Source organism: Micrasema longulum, unplaced genomic scaffold, assembly GCF_059751315.1.
Source record: "Micrasema longulum isolate JH-2025_06_02 unplaced genomic scaffold, ASM5975131v1 h1tg002823l, whole genome shotgun sequence".
Classification (NCBI taxonomy): domain Eukaryota; kingdom Metazoa; phylum Arthropoda; class Insecta; order Trichoptera; family Brachycentridae; genus Micrasema; species Micrasema longulum.
Window position 1 is genome coordinate 139,876 of NW_028279947.1, and position 19,895 is coordinate 159,770.

General features: G+C 31.5%; 1 protein-coding gene across 1 annotated transcript in view; it reads left to right on the forward strand.

Moving 5' to 3' along the window:
- Positions 1 to 19,895, forward strand: part of rsh (Rap GTPase activating protein radish) — a gene marked incomplete at its 5' end in the record, with an annotated part of 160,993 nt that overhangs the window by 133,674 nt on the left and 7,424 nt on the right. Inside the window, one exon of the mRNA XM_088241282.1 lies at positions 19,526 to 19,687. Coding sequence (XP_088097408.1) covers positions 19,526 to 19,687 — 162 coding nt within the window. The remainder of the gene's footprint in view (positions 1 to 19,525; positions 19,688 to 19,895) is intronic.

Genomic DNA, 19,895 nt, shown 5'->3' on the forward strand with positions numbered 1-19,895 from the left:
ATCTATCTCTTTTTCATGTACCTACATCACAGCAACTATGCACAGAACTCTCCTCTTATTCGCTTGGCGCGTAATTATAATGTATTTTTCAAAAGCATAGATGTTTTCCACCCCTCGTTAGAAATTTTCATTAATGATATTTTTACTGTCCCTCTTAAGGAAAACAGTTTACCAATTAGAAGGTTTCGGAAAGGAAACTACGATCTGATTAATAAAAAGTTTTTACAAATTAACTGGATTCAACAATTCCTCGGCTTATCGTTGGAAGATACCGTCTCCAGGTTTTACGATTTAATTAATGATTTGATCGTAACACACATTCCTCTCGACACACGTAGTCGCAAACGTTCATATCCTACTTGGTTTAGTGATTCTTTGTTAAAATTAATTAAAGAAAAAAAGAAAGTTCATGCCAAATGGAAAAAGTTTGGTAACCTTCTCGATTACGATGAGTTTGCTCTGTTGCGTCATCGACAAAAAATACTTCAGGAAGATTGTTTTCAAAAACATGTTGTATCTTTACAAAATAACATCAAATCCAACCCCAAGCAACTCTGGTCATATATAAAAGAACGTCGAGGTGGCTCTGCTTACCCTAAATCCTTCGAGTATAATGATCAGAAATATAACAGTGGTCAGTCTATTTGTCAAGGATTCAATGATTTCTTCAGTTCGGTCTTCAGCAAACCTTGCACTTCATATTCTGTAGAAAATCTTGCACCACCATATTGTGATGACGGTAGTTTAATAGATAAAATTGAAACTACTGAAAGGGAGGTACACAAGTTCTTGTCTACACTCGACGTAAATGGAGGTGCTGGAAGTGACGGAGTACCTCCATATTTTATTGTAAAATGTGCAAAATCATTATGTATCCCTCTCAATAAAATAATTAATTTATCTCTCAAGCAAGGATATTTTCCCCTGAAATGGAAAGAAGCTCATATCTTACCAATACACAAAAAAAGTTCAAAAAATAAAATTTCTAATTATAGAGGTATTTCCATACTCAATACTTTCAGCAAAGTGTGCGAAAAAATAGTTTATTCTCGGATTTATCCAATCATAGTAAAAGGAATACCTCCCCAACAACATGGGTTTCTGAAAGGCAAATCTACTATCTCCAATTTGATAGAATTTATAGATTATGTTTTTCACTGTATGGACAAACTTGAGCAGGTTGATGTAATTTATACAGACTTCGAAAAAGCTTTCGACCGAGTGGATCATATCATTCTTATGAGAAAACTTTTAAACTTGGGTGTAAAAGGAGACGTTCACAGATGGATCTTATCTTATCTCAGCAATAGAAGCCAAGCTGTTGTTCTTGGTGGTTTTCGATCTGAGTTTGCTGATATTTCCTCCGGAGTACCCCAGGGTTCACATTTGGGACCATTGTTTTACAATGCGTATCTCTATGATATTTATGTTGTATTTATGAACGCAAGATTTTTGATGTACGCAGATGATAAAAAAATATACTTCAAAGTTAAGAATCCCCTTGACTGTCTTAAACTTCAAGATGATCTAAACCGTTTGACAGAATACTATTTGAAAAATCGTATTAACGTCAATGTATCAAAGTGTTTGCTTATTTCTTTTTCGCGAGGTCGACATCCAATCCCATATCATTATATATTATCAAACCAACCTGTTCAGAGAGTTGATACCGTACGCGATCTGGGTGTTATTCTTGATAGCAAACTTACATTTGAGAATCACTTCGATGACATACTGACCCGTGCACATAGAAACCTTGGTTTTGTACTTCGTACATGTCAGGTATTTAAAGATATCGCGTGTATTAAAATGGTCTACTTTGCTCATGTTCGCAGTTTGCTCGAGTATGCCTCTTCTGTTTGGTCTCCACAATATGTCACACATAAAGAAAAGTTTGAGAAAATTCAATGGACATTTCTTAGACATCTTAACTGGAGATGCAGGTATACCGATCTCAATTATATGTCTTCCTGCAAAAAACACCACTTGCTTACTTTAGAAGATCGCCGTCTACTGTTGGACATGGGGGTGCTTCATGACATACTCAGTGGACGCCTTGATAGTCCGGCTCTTTTGTCAGAGTTATCATTAAATGTCCCCGGCTACCGCACCCGTCACACGTCGAGCTCTCTATTTCATGTGCCAGCAGTTCGTACGAACTATGCCCAGAACTCTCCACTTATACGTTTTGCTAGTGAATATAATTTGAACTTTCCCCTTATTGATCCATTTGATTGTAAAAAAATAAAATTTAAAATGCGCGTCTTAAAACATTCTTTTTTGTCTTATACTTAGTTTCAATAATAAAGTTTTATTTTATTTTATTAAATTTTATCTCTATTTCTTAATATTTTATATATATTTATATTTTCGATACCTGACACCCTCTTTCTAATATAACACCCACACACCCACCCTCTCACTCACTTACACTCACACAAACACACTAGTATGTATTGTATGTGTATTTAATGTATTTCTGTGGATATCTGTCATTGGTTTTATTCTCTGTATATGTTATTTGTTATATTTGTATTACATGTATTACTGTTGATATCCCCAATAAATAAAATTAAAAAAAATAAATATTAATTTAACTGCAGTTAACCCACTTTTATACAAAATATGTTTCTTAATAAAAATTTTAAGATGTTTTTATTCACTCATATCACACACACTCACCCTGTCCATAAACCCACCCTCACACCCATATACACTCACACACATATTCACATACCCACCGCTCACTCCACTCACTTTCCCACGCATCCTCGCACACTAAAACTCGCACACATGCACTTCTACATGCATTAATGTTTAACTGAACTGGATTTTTATAATTGTATTTATGTGGAAAACTGATTTGACTTTATTTTATGTTTTTTATAGCTTTATTTTTTGTTGTGTTTATTTTTTTGTATTGCTGTGGTTTTTCTAAATAAACAAAATTTAAAAAAATAATGTTATTAGACCTGTGTAGATACCATTACAATAATCAACTCTAGACACTACAAACGCATTTATTAATTGACGGGCGGCATCTACCGGAAAATGTCAGCGTATGCATTAAATTTGGCTGGTAGAAGCATGAACTTATCGTGTTACTAATTTGAGCGTCAAGAGACAGGTCAGAATTAAGTAAGACTCCCGGTAGTATAACGGTTTAACGTTTAGTACTAACAATTTTTTTACTGTGACTTAATTAAATTGAATTATTGGGTTGATGCCAAAATTATGACCGTTTTTTACATTTACAATTAAACATTTTTTATTAGATTTGTATTATATATTTAATCAATTAAATAATTTCCATCAGTTCTTATGACCTTCTTCCATCTTTCTATCCACTTATTATTACCATTAGTGTAAAATTCCGTGGATTTTGATGGGAAAAATGTAGTAAGGGATGTTTTTACCTGCTCTATTGTATCATTTTTTTTAATTGATCGGAATAAATAAAAATCGGAAGGAACAAGATCTATAAAATACGCTGAATGCTTGATAACATCCCAATTCAACTCATTTAGCTTGTGTTGGGTCATCATAGACACATGTGGTCGCTTGTTGTCGTGATGAAATACTACCCCTTTTCTGTTTACCAATTCTGGTCTATCCTTTTGAAGGGCGATGTTCAATTTGGAGAATTGCTGACAATATTATTTTGCTGTCATTGTCTGATTGCGTTCCAAGAGTTCAAAATACACAATACCCTTACAATCAAACCAAACACAAAGCATAACTTTTTTTTTATGGATTTCGGCCTTCGAAGTTGTTGTTAATGGGGATTTTCTATGTATAGCCCAATGTCTTTTTCTTGTCACGTTGTTGTACACAACCCATTTCTCATCTTCCGTTACCAAACGATGCAAAAAAGGTTCACGTTTTTGTCTCGCACTCAAAGCAACGCACGTTGAAATACGATCTAATAAATTGGCAGCCGACAATTGATGAGGTATCCAAACGTCGTACCGCGAACCCATCCTCATACGCTTCAAATGTCTTAATACGGTTGTTTGGTTGACTCCCATCATCGATTGACGCGATCTTCCTGGTGGTTAGACGTGGATTGGTGTCAATTATGACTTTTAACTTGTCATTAAATTGAGTTTTCCTACTGACATTTCTTGGTGGAACTGCATTTTTATCACTATAATTTTAGCTTGTCGTCATCAGACTTCAATGATCGCCCGGTACGTGGTTTATCAATTAGTGAAAAATCCCCAGATAGGAATTTTGTAAAAAATCTTCGTACCAGTAGAACTTTGATGACATCTGCTCCATACACTTCGCAAATGTTTTTGATTGTCACACTCGCGGTATTGTCTTTACGGAATGCACTTTATCGACTGACATTTTGAAAAAATACAAGGGCTCTTCACTGTACTCTGGCCAGGCCAAAACTGAATAGAAAGTAAAGGGAAAGCATCCTTAATACAATGGAATCATTTAAAAGAAGATACTTTTCATCATTTCTAAAGATTTTTTTTTTTACTTGGGATCATAAAAAACGGTCATAACTTTTGCATCAACCCAATAGTAAAAAAATACTTGTTAAAAGTTGCTGTAAGCTCTGTAGATTGCATGATTATGAAATAAATATTTTAGTAACGGGCTTCGGTGTTCATATTTTTTTCAGAAAAACGGTAGTAATAATTTCACTTGATGACCTCAAATTTACAAAAAATACCATATTGGAAATATTTTTTCCGTCAAAACCCACGTAACACTGTATAAACTAATGTAATACTTGATGGAAATGTTTTGCTACTATTTATTCAATTTAAAACTGCACGCTGTTTTCCTTTTCGTGTGAATTTAGTTTTGCCACCGGGGGCCGGGGCGGGGGCGTCTCTCTGGGGTGGATCAGCACTAACGCTCGTGGTAGGCGGCGGCAGGCGGCGGCGGGCGACTGTCTGCGCTTCAGATTTATACCTAAAATCCATCTCACCTCCCTAGAGACGGATGCTGTGAATACGAATTCAAAACAAACACTAAATATATCCAATACACTGGATTCAGACGAGAAATGAACAGGAATACACTTTGATATAACTCCACGTATTTGTTTTTATAAAAATCTAATATGTAGATACTGAGCTTTGTATTACATTTAAGGTTGTTTATCTACACTTCGAATACCATACGTTACTTTAAATATTATTAAAAAAATTGCTTCGTACCTGCATAGGATGTGATGATCTATATTCATGTGCATTTTTTAGCATTTGTTAAAATATTACATATTTATTTAAAACAAAAAATATATCAATTCAATGTGTGTAAATCAAATATAAAATCTGTCAAATATGTTTTTTTATATTTGAAGCACTAACATTATATTAACAAATTATAACAGGGACGGAGAATACCTTAAATAAGGGAATATGGAAGTCTAGGCATTTACAGGGCTTATGACCTATCATTGGCTGTTTTAAGTGGCCACTTTACACACTTTGTAACATTCACCATTTTGCCTTCGTTTGAACATCCATATTTCTTAAATTCTTCCGTTTGTTAATTTTAGTGAAGTTAAACAGCTGAAACCTATATTGTTGTGAAGAAATTCATCTGACTGAATTATTTCATACTAGGCAACGCCTGAAAACAATTTTCCAATTTTTAAACTTCTTCTTGGACCAGTTGGTTTTATTACAATATTTGAGTTTGTCCAAATGTTTGTACACAAAAGACTGGATTTCACTCCCTCGGGAGTCATCATTGTCTATAAATATTTGGACAAACTCAAATATTCCAACATTATATCATTATAATAATATAATCAAAACAACTTTGTTTTGAACTAACAATATTTTTTTTTCACCGACCAGTTTCAAAGCTAAACAAGCTTCTTTCACGGGGTATACTTATTTAATTCATTCTTTCCTATTTTATTTTGTCAGTGTGCTGCCAATGAAACTAATAAATCAAGTTCTTTTTTCTTGAAACGATGGTAAAGTGAGATGGATACGTTCAAAACTAGACAGAAGAGGACTTTTTATTCGGGTATTTTTTTTTTCTTATTTTGAATAGCTTTTTTAATTTCTAAGATTTCCAAGTTGTCCAATTTTAATATTTGATTTTCAACATGAAGAACTTTTAATCTTTAAGTGTCTTTATTGAAATTATAATTATTTTCTTTCAGATGGTTTGCGATTTCAGTTTTTTTTATTATTAATGCACTTTAAGTGTTCTTTTATTCTAATACTAAAGTTTCTTTTAGTTTTTCCAATGTAGATTAATATAATCAACAAACTTTTTTTTGTGAACATCTGTTAAAAACATTTTAATCCAAGAATCGAATACGTTATCCAATGTACGGTAGACAAACGCGGCAACTAATAACGAAATCGAAAAACTATAGCTTTTCCATTTTGCATGATTTTTGACATTATTTTTGACGGTAAGTAAATTTTTCCGTCAAAGTCGTCATCATCAGCCCTCTCTTGTCCAATGGTGATCATAGGCCTCCCCCTAGATCTCCACATCTCCCAATCCTGAGCGAACCGCAACCAACCAGTTCCTGCAACCCGTCTTAAGCCATCAGACCACCCTGTGGACCACCTGTGGACTTATCCATGTCTATTAATGCCTATTCCCTCCCTATTAATAAAATAACTAAATTATTTCTAATAGCATTTCCGTAGTACTTGTTACTAGTAAGTACTTATTGTAACTTTGTAAGTAATACGTATTTTTATTTTATGCATATAACATAATCATTTCGTTATCTTCTCTATATTGTAAGTGGGTAGGTCCTTAAAGGGGGTGACGCGGTGAAGTTACTCTGTTTGTGCTTCCCCCTCCACATTACAATATAATATCCCCTTACAACCCGTGTTCACCATATTCAACTTTATTTTAGAATTTCCCGAAATGTTCTACCTGTTGACGTTCGTTTATGGTTTCATGAACGCTCCGAGAGAGAAAATCTTATCATATTACCTAAAAAATATATTATTTAATTCATACATAATGAAAAGGTTGAACTCCCATTTTTTATAATTATACAATATTAACATTATAATTGAAATATTTTTTTATATTTTTGCAGAAAAAATTTCATAGTACCCTTTTTTCTGAACTAGAATGACTCATATTTTCGACCTATGTTCACTTGTTTCTTTGACATTATTAAATGTAATATGAAAGGTTAACCAGTTACTTATTCCAATGTTTGTAGATTATCATCCGTTTTTTTTATTTTATAAATCCAAACTTATTTTCTTCCAAGTCGGTCCTTCAATTCTGAGGATCGTGACCACCTTGAACACTTCTGATTAGTCTGTTCCACTCCAGTCTGTCCTCAGCCCGACGAACAGACACATCAAATTTTAACCCCGTAGCTTCCTTTATTAGGTCAGTGCATCTATATGGGATTCTACCCTGGCTTCTCCTACCTTCAACTCGGCCAGACATTATTGCCTTTTCTAGATTATCTGGCTCACGTCTAGAAATATGTCCAAAGAAAGTCAGTGTCCTGCTCAGACACACCCCTGACAGACGAGTTGTAATATGGAGCTCTTCATGCATTCGTCCTTCTGGCTGTCCAAGGCACACGCAGCGGCCTTCTCCCACACCACATCTTAAATGCATCGATCATCTTCCTCTCGTAGGCACGCATTGTCCAATAACTTTGAATGGCCAGTTGCGGCGAAAAATAGTCGAGTTGAAAAGTTTTCAAATTAAATTGTTGTTACACTATTGTTAAAATGGTCAGATCATGGTTAGAATTAAAAAGTAAGATAAAATAATTCATTTGCACATTTAGACAAAAATGAATCAACGATTTGGCGTTAAACATTTTTTAAACTCGCACCCTGGAAATAACAGGGGCACAACTCAAAAACTTTTTTACATTAGAGCCACACACCCGCGTTTAAGCTAATTCCTGTAAGTATATATAATCCAAATATATTTAAAAATATCAGTTTGTATGTTCCCAATAATTATACTAGAGCGAGATGTCATGCACTGTTTTAAACACCCATAAGCCGTATAAATGCCAGTCAGAATTCATCCATAATTGACAATGAGGAACTTCAGCCCTACGGGAAATTGGATACAATTTTTTTTTTTCTTACGCGGGGTAAAAATGTACAGAAAAAATAATAAAAAATATTTTGATAAAAACGCACTATTTTTAATGACGTCACTCGTTCATGTGAATCAACCTATGATCTGAGAGCTATGGAATATTTCCGGTCTGCTTGTCGCTTCTGGACCAATGGGAAGAACTGAATGAGAATAAGCGAAAATGAACCTCTGACGTTACACGCGGAGTTATTTCAGAAACACAAAACTTTGAAAAATCGTAGCGCCGATAATACGATATGTAAAAATATATTTTTTTTACTTAGTTTAACAGTCTATTAATAAATAATTATTTTTTTTAAAACCTCTGAACTTCCTCATTCGCTTGCTGAATGCGGCTTCTGCAGATAACATGGATCTATATTTCTGTTCACATCGGTAGTTTAGCAGCTATCTGCTTTCTACTCATAATGTATGTTTACAGTCTGCGTTACGCAATGGGTTAAACAGCCCGTAAAGTAATGCAGACTTCAATTGTTAAATAAATCAATAAAATAAGTAAACTAACATTTATTCTAAAAACAAAGCCACAAAGCTTAAAGTTCACGCACTTGTGCCATCTAGTACCCATAAAATGTAGTACCTATAAAATTTGGTATAAAAATTGTGCGGATAGGAAATACGTTAAATAAGAAATATTTCTTCATACGTAACTGAAAAACAACCTACAATTTTAGACTAGTGCCATTATCAGCTCGCTCGGATGCAAACTTATATTTGTATGATGCAACTGGCTCTTTTTAATCTAAATATTTGACTATTTCAAATTTTATATTGCTGTGAAAAATTAAAAAAACATCGATTTAAAAAAAATAAAAAAATCCGCTGTCTTTTTTACGTTTAAATCTTTTTCCAAACATTTTCACTCATAACGTAATAGCACTATTCTACTACTAAATAGTCTTCTTTCTTTTAAGGCATTTTTCTACAAAATGAAGTAAAATACAAAATGGACGAATCGAGGAATCTAATTTTAAGACGAAACCGGGTAGTGAAGCTAACTTATTTGCGAGATTCTTTGGTCGTACATAGCACCTGAAATTGTCTTCTTAGTAAGGCATCGCTTTATTTGCATACTTAGTTATTGATGGTTTTGTTCATAATGTATTACTATATTACATTCTATTTTTTACCCTTCAGTCATTTTACTTTTCGAACCTTTCAAATATTTCAGAAATCTGCATGCTAAACGTTTAAAACACTGTCAAAAACAAACGCATGCATATATTTGTGGACACCATATATGCTCCAACTAGGTAGCGGATATGGAAAAATGATGGTAATGATATACCGATGTTTTTAGTCTGCCCAAATCTGCCAAAATATCTATCGAACAAAAGATCAACACGGTAATAATTGTATTTATTTATTATTATTAAACAAACACAAATCTGTATATTGGCACGAGTTGTTTGATGTTCAAATATGTGCAGAACTTTGAATGTTTCAATTAGCAAAATTATTACTTAATCCAACCAATAAGAATGTTTTGACCATGCCCAAATATTTGCCGACATTCTGGGTTTCTTCTCTAAGGAGTTATTCAAATTGACTTTTTTTCCAACAGAGGGAAAAACGTTTTTGAGAAGGAAATATGTAAGTCTAGGCATTAACAGGGCTTATGACCTGTCGTTGTGTGGTTTAAGTAGGCCACTTTGTAACATTTACCACTCTGCCTATGTTTCTCTTCTCAAAAATGTTTTTCCTCTGTTGCAACTAATTTACAGTCAATAACAGTTCATGAGCCGTGTAAATGCCAAAACTTCTATAAATTCTTCTGAAGATGGTTCTTCATCTCTGCTGAAATGAAAAAGAAACTATATACCTACGTATCTAAAAATGTGTTTGTCCTCACAAATTAATGTATGTTACTGTACGAAATTAATAATAATATATTAATTTATATACATTTACAATTTATATACATTTAAGGGCGGGCATATTGCATTGAGGCAATTTCTTCCTACCTACCCAAAGATTCTTAGTGAACAAAGGAAAATAAACATTGTCTTTTAGATACACTTATGTTTTAGAAAAAGCTACTACGCGTAGATTTAAAATAACGTATTTTTGAACAATTTATCGGTATTTTCAAAGCATCAATGTATCGTATGAGTCTACGGATATTGCTGTCGTCCTTCGTTCCTCCTATCTCTAGTGCCTAATCTCTCCAGCCTCGAGTCTGGAAACTCAGAAACCTGCGTGGAAATTACAAATTACAAATTCGCATCTGCGCCTTTTTTATTTCATTTATCCAAACACGCTTCACGGGGAGACCGCCATTTTGGGCGCGTTCGGAAATGATGTGTCAATTTGCTGTTTATTTTGGCGGGAAATGAGTTACCTGTCGCTGTTTACCTCTCAAAATAATATGCCCCCGTGCGTGGTGTTTTGTTGTGTTACCTCGTTCCTTTGTCAGTATTGCCTTAAGACTTATTTTCTCTCGCTGTTACACAATACCGTAGCCGCCGGAAAACTGACGCGTCATTGTTTGAAAACAGTTGAAAGCCTGGCAGCCATTTTATGGTCTAAGTATTGTAGATATCAACGTGTTGTTTTAACTGTCATACAAGGTGGTTTAGACGATCTCATCTTTATCTTATTACTTTAATTTTTTATTTCATATCGTTTATATATTGATCATCATCATTCCCTTATTCACACCTAATATATATGGCATTCAATGAGGAAGTTCAGTGTCTTTTTTTATTTTTTTATTTGTTTAAAGACTATTAAACTAATCCAAAACAAATCTTTTTTACTAACCGTGTATTATCAGCGCTATGATTTTTTTTAAAGTTTTGTATATCTGAAACAACTCCGCGTGTCACGTCAGAGGTTGTTCCCTGTTAGTTGTTCCTATTGGTTCATTAACGGTAAAACAACCGAATATCCTTCCCAACTCTCGCATCATTGGTTGGTTTATATGAACCAGTGACGTCAATCAAAGAAGTGCGTTTTTATTAAAATATTTTTCGAGTTTCGACGGCTATGCGCTCTGTGGCTGTGTGTTGAGATGTTTATTGTACAGCGCTCTTGAACTGATTTTCACAAAAATGGCGTTTTATGAATTATCTTAAATAAATAAATTAGTAAATTACATTGTTCATTTTTTTAATTAACTAATCATAGGTACAATAAGAAGAGAGTAAATGAACTTTGCTAACTTATCCCGATACCCGGGGCAAAACTTATGACCATCGGAGCAGATAATACCACTATAATAGTTTGCTTTGAATCTAACTTTATATTCTAGAGTTTGAGATGTATGTATTATAAGCATAATATTAGGCTTTGCCAACATAAGGTTTGTTCAATATGGACGTACAAATGCTTAGATTGCATTTAGGGTAAAGGCAAACAAACTTTTCATTTTAATATTTTTTTTAAGAAAAAATCTACCAACTGTAATATATCATAGAAAAAAAGAGTTAATATCTTTAGTTTGAATCCAGGATAGTGCGTGTTTTTTAAAAGAAGGAAAATTTCGAATGTTGGGGATCAATGAAATATTATCAGTAAAAAAAGAATTAAAAATTTTTGGGCCTCTAAAATATGTATGTCTGTGTACTAGCCTCGTTTTACAATGTGATATTTCTATCACACAATTTCTTCTTTGACTTGATCTATTTGAATTAATTGTAAATACATTTTGTTTCTCAATATATATTTTAAACATTGAAAACAATATAGTTGTCTTATTTCCAAAAGTTTAGATTCTTGGAACAATTGAAAAGAGGGAAAAGTGCGATTTTTCTTTATTTATCTTCTCTTCTTCCTTTTTTGGATATGTTGATAGCCGATCAAAATTGCAGCGTTGATAACTTTGAAAACGTGTTTCGAATACAGCGTACTCTTTGCTTGCTTTACTCTATATCTCTTATTGAATTCCCTACATTATTATCCTATATGTGTCAAAAGTTTTCGAGCGCTATCGGCAAAAAAAATGTATACAACGCAACTCCCTCCTGACGATTTCGGATTCGTATACAATAAAAAAAAAACATCTATCAATGTTCAAAAGTAAACTATTAAAAAAATAATGAATAGAATCTTTAGTTCCATTAAGTAAAAATATCGATAAAAATAAAACGTTACTATTGTCTTATGCAAATATTATTTTAATTTATCTCGATGTTAATTGTTTAGTTTGATCGACTCATATACATTTTTTAAATATATTGTTTGTCTAAAATTTTTAATTTATTGGTATCCTTTAAATTACTAGTACTGATTACATCTGGATTTCATTAACTGTACAATTATACTTGTTTTTATAAATGCTTTGAGGGAAATCTTCAAAGGAAAATAACCCTTCTGTCTGGAATATAACAAGGTTGTTCTGGATATCTTTCTTTGAATACACAACCAATTCCATTCAAAGATTGCCGTTTCTTTCAATGCCGCGTCCCACAAACATCTTCAAAGGGGAAATAATTTTAATTGGAAAAGTATCCTATAATTTTATCCGTATGAAAATCATACTACCACTAACAAGGGAAGGTAAAGTGGGATTCAAACACAGATTCACCTCTTTTTACTTCTTGGCTTTGTATTACAATACTTTAATCATATACAATATTATTGTATCATTTAACTGAATTATGAAACGGAAAAAAATATTTATGAAGAAAAAAAAATATCAGATCTCAAACAGAAGGTTAAGAAATACGTGTTAAATCTTTTTATATATTATTTCTCTGTACGTGTGATGGCACTGAACTCCTCCTAAACGGCGTAACCGATTTACGTGCGGTTTTCAGAGAAATATAGATCTTTGCGCTGTGCGTGTTCGTAGATATTAAAATCTTCAATCTAATATGTAAAGAAGAAGTAAGGAGCATAAATGTTTTATTCGTCGATCCACCAGGGTTGAATTCGAGGAGAATGCATTTTCAAAAAAATGGAAAGATGTTTTTTTTGTGTATAAAAAGGTTTTTTTTAAATGTTTACAAACAGCATTTATTTTTTGTGGATCTCAATCAGATTCTTTCCTTAAATTCCTTATAATTTCTACCCATTCATTTATTTTTACTGGATTTTTAATAATACTAAAATAATATTAGACAGGCGCCGTGGCGCAGTTGGTTAGACGGCCATCTGTGAAACTGGCGTCGCGGGTTCGATTCCCGCCAGTTGCAAGAAAAGAATCCAAGAAAGATTTTTTTCTCAATTGGTCTGGGTGTTGTGGTGTATTTTTCATTACCTCCTTCCATATCCCATCTATCCCACCTGCTGACAAGCCTCAAAATAGAGGCTTAGCGGGTTATTCCTTAAAAAAAATTTTTTTTTTAAAGATTCGTTACATTTTTTAAAAATCGTATTCTTACCATAAGTACACTCCTCTGTTGGTGAGAAGACCGGAGTTTGACGTTCGCAAAATAATGCCATATTTGAAAAAATATTTATTTTATGTTTTGGAATTCAACCATAAACAAGTACCTAGGTACCTACTTAAATTCAATATTTGAATACTATCAATTTTTAGTTTTGTAATTTAATCATAAACAAGTACCTAGGTACCTACTAATCAATGAAAAGTATTTTTTCAACGTTCGGGCAGGACAACGTCTGTCGGAACCGCTAGTAACTTATAAAATATAAAATATATGTACATTGTTATTATTAGAGCACTCATAAGAATATGTTTAAGTGTGCCCTATTTCAAGATTCAAAATAAAATAAAAAAGTTCAGTGATAGAAAATTCAATTATCTATCATTGAATTACCTATCCTTATCTGTTTTGTATAAATACATTGAATTTCTTAATAAAGATACCAGTCTCGAAAATGTCGCGGAAGCGATAAAACCGGTCGCTGGATAATCCGAATTTGTGGATTAAAGTATCACTCGTCTTTTATTTCTATAATAAATTACAATGAACTTCCATGAAGAATTTTTACTTACAAACGTAAATGTTACGCAAACAATATTCAATATCACGGGAAACCGCGTCGTGCTGCATTTGAGAATATTATTTGTTTTAAAATTCACTCTACCCGCCATTGTAAAACCTTTCCCCACCCCTAACTCGGCGTGTCCGTGATTCGCAGAAAGAAAATTGCTTCGGATAATAAAATGCAACAGTTTCTGTACCGTAAAATTTGAAAGGCCGAGCAAACGACCCAATATCGCGTCTCAAAATGGCGACACGCTTCATGTATTTTGGTGTTACTGTCGATGCTCTGTATATCCTTTATATCCGAATTCTTATGTCTGATTACTTTCATTTTTCGATCACAAAATACCCGCTACTACGGAGGCAGATTTTCCGTGATGGGAATATTTACTGTAAGTTGGTATTTTAGGGCTACTGGTTCAACAAGTGATAAAATAAACTTTCGATTTATTTACTGTTTCTTTCATATTAGAAATCGTTTCAATTCCGGGCCTCATGTTGTCAAATTGTCCGATCGCTCAAACATTTTGTATATTTGCACAGTCATCGTCGGCGTCGCGCGTCGGGTCGATATTTTTTTATCGAAGATAAAAAAATAATGACACGCCAATAAGCATTTATATTCTTTAAGAATATATTCTGAAGGTTATTATTACATGATCAAATATTTTCTTTTCCAGAAGTACTTCGAATAGATAATATTAATTGATCCAGAGAATGCGCACCGTGAACATATAATTTTAATATTTTACGGTTTTTGCTTGTATTTGTAATTTTCAATACTTTTATTTATTTATTTGGAAAAAAACAATAGTTTTTACATATAATTCATATGGAAGATAAAGTTACATTGGAACTTAAATAGTAAAAACAGCCAATAATCATTTTCCACGGCTATGTAAGTTATTAATCGAATGTACACATTAAAATAACCCGATAATAGGATATAATTCATTTAAAAGTTAAGAAATGCTAGTAATTTAGAAACTGCAAATAAAATATTTATTTATTTATATACGGCATTTCTGCCATTTACATATATGTGGTATAAAGAGTGCTTAGAAATAAAAAGATAAAAAAAAAAAAAAAATCGAGTATGAGATATTAATATACTCGTACTATACACATTATTAATTACTTGAAATACATACATATTTTAAAGAAATTATACAATAACAAAATACATTAATCAATCAAATTATAATTATTCCAACCCAATCTTCTGAAGATGATTTGCTCTTTTTGATAAAAATATGTTGGTCACTTTATTTTTTAAGTTAGGCAGAGATAAACTAAATATATCAAAATGTGATGCATATTCATTCCCGGTATTCTGTAATCTAACAATAAGTGAGCTATATTGAGCTACCGTTCGAGAATTTTGGCAATAAAATATTGTAGATGCTCTGCTTTATCTAGGTGGTACATAGAATGAAATCAATATGTAAGTATAATAAATAATAATAAAAAGTTTAAAAACATAAAACAATAATCATAATAGATAAAAATAAAATATGTATATGATGAATAAGTACATTTATAAATATATTTTTTAAATGAGAAAATATGAACAAAAATACAACTTATGTAATAATATTGAAGAAGGTACAAAATATAACATTTTAAAACTATTTTTATGCCTTTTCATACTTTTTTAGCCTGCATTGGGTACATATATATTGCTAATTTTCAAAACATTTTCATTCCTGTTTGTATTCACCTTGTATTATGTCATTTTTAAACTTTTTTATTTATTTATTTTATAGATTGTATTATGTATATATACATCATTTCGAATTCATTTCCATGCCTTAATTATGTTTATTTTATAATTTTTTGAAAAAATTTCGAACTCTTTTAATTGAACCAGTGAACCATAATTTCTATTCTACTTTTGTAATTGTCTAAAATATATTTTTATTTTAATTTTTTTATTTATTTTTGCACCACAACATGCCAGGAAGCCCAATTAAAGTGGTGAATTACATAACAGAATACCCAGGCTTGAGAAAAATCTAATTGATTTTTTGTGTTCTCGCCAGGAATCGAACCCAGAACCTTCCGTGCGTGAGTCAAGCGTCTTGACCACTACACCACGGAGGCTGCCAATATAATATAAATCATTAATATCAATATAAATACGTCTGTAGTTAAATATTGTAATCTTTATGTCCCTAAATGAGTTTTTTTACAAAAACTCCTTGGGAATATTATATGGAATTATGTGTAATATGTTTTAAATTAAAATGATAATTTTAAAAAATCCGGGATGAGGTCCCACGGTACTGTCGCCAACTCGCGAATAGGTAGAGGTCCGAAATTTGAAACTCAGCTCTACCCCATCTAATTCCGTTTTCTAATACTGAGTCATCTGTAACCACATAATTAAACTGTTGCCTGCTGATATTTAAACTTTTATAACAGAAAAACCCCGATTGGGGTTAGCGGCATTTGCGTATATAATAATTAAGTAAATATTTACTTTATATTTTCAAAATGTTTAACTTTTTGTCTGCTTGAATCTCTCCACTGTGCCCGGAGTCCGGGAAAGGCGATATATTTTTTTTTAACTTCGGTAGAAAATGGCAGCCTCGTGTAACTTTTTATGATTGGAAGCATGTTATAAAAAGAGGAAAAGAGCACAATAGTACCTACCTAAGTTAAATAACTTATATTATCGGAAGATATTCTTCCCACCGTCGAGTATTGAGTACCAGAAAATAATTCATGTCGTTTTGAGTATACCAGCTGCCAGATATTATTTCATTTCAAACCTTAAGCAAACTTTCTTGTAATAAAAGTTACCTATTAAAACTTGAAAAAGACATAAGTTTTTTTTCTTCTTTATCGTACATTTGTACAGGATAAGTACTTTATCGTAATTGAAAACATTAAAAATATAATAATTTAATATTTAAAGCACTAACTTTGTGGTTATTCGTTATAATAAAATAAATAAAAACAGCTCTAAATAAAATTTGGAGAAATAAAACTTATACTTTGTTTTTTGATACACTCACTTTATTTTTATCAACTAGTTTCGGTAACCAACTGTTACCTTCTTCAGGGTATTTTTATAACTAGTTAAAAATACCCTAGGATAAAAATTTCAAGAATATATATATATATATTCTGTTAGGTCAAACCATAATACATACTGTCGCATAATAATATACTTATTTTTTGTAGTATTTTTCACACAACGAATTTTTCAATCTACGAGTTTAAAAATATTAATTTTCTCCGTTTTTTGTTTTATGTAGAAACGTCCTTTTTTCTTATGACGGCAGTATAGTTGTTAGTTATAGGTGAGATTGCGCCACTGAAAACCAATTTATAATGCAAAATCGGAATATGGAATAAAACTTGTTGGTTTTCAATGTAGTTACTATGGAAGAGTACTCGTTTTTTCAAAAATATATATAGAGTCTTCATTGAATAAAATGCATATTATTACAATATTAATACATTGTAAAAAGAAAACCATGTATTAATCATATTTTGTCCCAATAAACTATTAAATAATAGTTTTTCATCGGGTGCTCAGACATTAGTTTTGATTAAGAATCAAATGAAAGAGAATAGATATAATATTGTACACATATAAAATAATTAACATATATTTTTCAGTTTTTGATACTTTGAAAAATAAAACACATTATTAATAAGATAGAAAAGAAAAAACTCAACAAAACTAGATAAAATAGTTCAATTGTTTTTTTTAAAGTGTGAAAATAATATAATTAAAATTAAAGAATAGCCATTTACTTGAATTAAGTTTAAACACAAGAAAATATTTATGTATACATGCATAAGTAGTGGGTGCTCATAAATGTAACCAAAACCAGATAAAAAATAAAACAATATAAATCTAAAATTTCAATTGATATCTACAGAAAAAATATAATTAATAAAAAAATAATTCAAAACACCCGTTCAAATTAAGGTCTCAAATATGTTAATAAAATAAGAAAGAAAGAAAAGAAAAAGTTGAAATTAAAATAATAAAAATGTATTCAATGAGTTGAGCAGCTAAGTCAAATAAATAGAGATCTTTAATTATATTTTCCTGTATTTACAATATTATAGTTAGTAAAAAGTATTTTTTCAATTAAAAACGTATTTAATTGTACTTTTGTTTCATTACACTTTTTAGTATTATGGGGAATCTTTTTAGTAAATATGTATAGTTGTGAGATCGTAAAATCGTCCCAAAACAATTTTTTTTTATTTATGAAAACTCACTGGAAATATTTATGTATTATAAATATGTATAGATAGTAACACGGCCATTTTATTTCAATAAATTAAGAATGAAAAAAAACTACAAATTTTAATCGTTGAAAAATACAGCATTTTCGAAAACAAAATAATGTATTGTTAATAAGTAAACAATACTAAAAGTATAAATAAAATTACCTTATTGAATAGCATTTTTTGCTTACTATATTACGTAAGAATACCTTCAATTTTAGTTTTTTTATCTGTTTTTAATTTTATTGATTGAATTTACTTGTATTTATGTTAACATAACATAATAATTCAATTAATTAATTTAGTTAATAAAAAAAATATATATAAGAGCCTTGTTTCTCTAAAAACAATAAAAATATGTAGACAGGTCAAATAAATGTAACTATAAAAGTGAAAACCGTATTCAAAGATAATATATAACATACAAAAAGTGAAGCTCTAATGCAGCCATAACCTTGATTTCCAGCGGCGTTCAACCAGGTGGCTGATTACGACATTTAGATTTTCTCTCAACGTTTCTGTATAAAATTTTATTTCTTTATTTTTCTTGTTTTTCTTTTCTTTCTGTATAATTTAGAGTCATAATAATAAACTCATATAAAGGTCTATTTATTTTCATTTTTGCTGAATTTGTGTGCCTAATAATGTGTACCTATGTAAGATTTACAAACCTAAAATGCGTCTCTTATTTCCTACTTTTCTTCTATACTTCACTGTTTTTCTATAAATATTTTATTATTTTTATACCATACATTACTATTTTTGAGTTTTACCATAACAATAAACTATGTTTTCTTCCTATTATATAACTTTGTATTTAACTTTAATTTTTACTAATTGGCTACGGCCGGTAGTTATAATAATTAATTAATAAATAGGTATAATTGTATGTATGCATAACGGCAGACTTCAATCCTATTTTATTTCAGTAAAAAAAACAATAAACGAATCATATATCATATTCCATATGTATAAAATATTGTACTCTAATATACTGATTTTCGTTTTTGATAATCAATTATAATAATTTATGTACGCCTTCATCAAAAAGTTTAATGTAAGTTTGTGTGAATATCGTATGCCCCTCGCTCAGACGTTAAAGTATTTGCGGATATTTTTCCCAAATTGCGTTACAACTGTAATTTAAAACTCAATTTTTTTGTTTGCAATATTGTTATATTTTACCAAAGTTGTAATATATTGTAATTTGGAAAAATAAACCGATAAAAAATATCATTTTTTTTAGTTAATGCTGGACGTAAATATAAATATTTTTGCAGGGTTTTCCAAGAGATGTTGTACGGCATCCAAACTGGGTTCGGCTCTCCACAGGTCCCCGTAGCGGAGTTACTAGCTCGCCCCGTACCCTCCCTGCTGTCGCCCCAGGCGGCCCGACCCAAGACGAGCAACTTCTTGCAAGTTCCAGACATCGAGTCCGCCAGGTGAACTGATTGAACGCTTCCTAGTACGTAGACACCGCTCGCTACTTTGTGAACTGTGAACTGTCCCGACCATCTAATTATTATTCCCCTCTACAATGGCACTAATGAGTGAGAGAAAGCGAACAACGCAACGTCTCGAGATACACATGCTCGTACATACGTAACAGATTACAAAGCAACTGATTAAGAACTTAACAGTGAATTTACA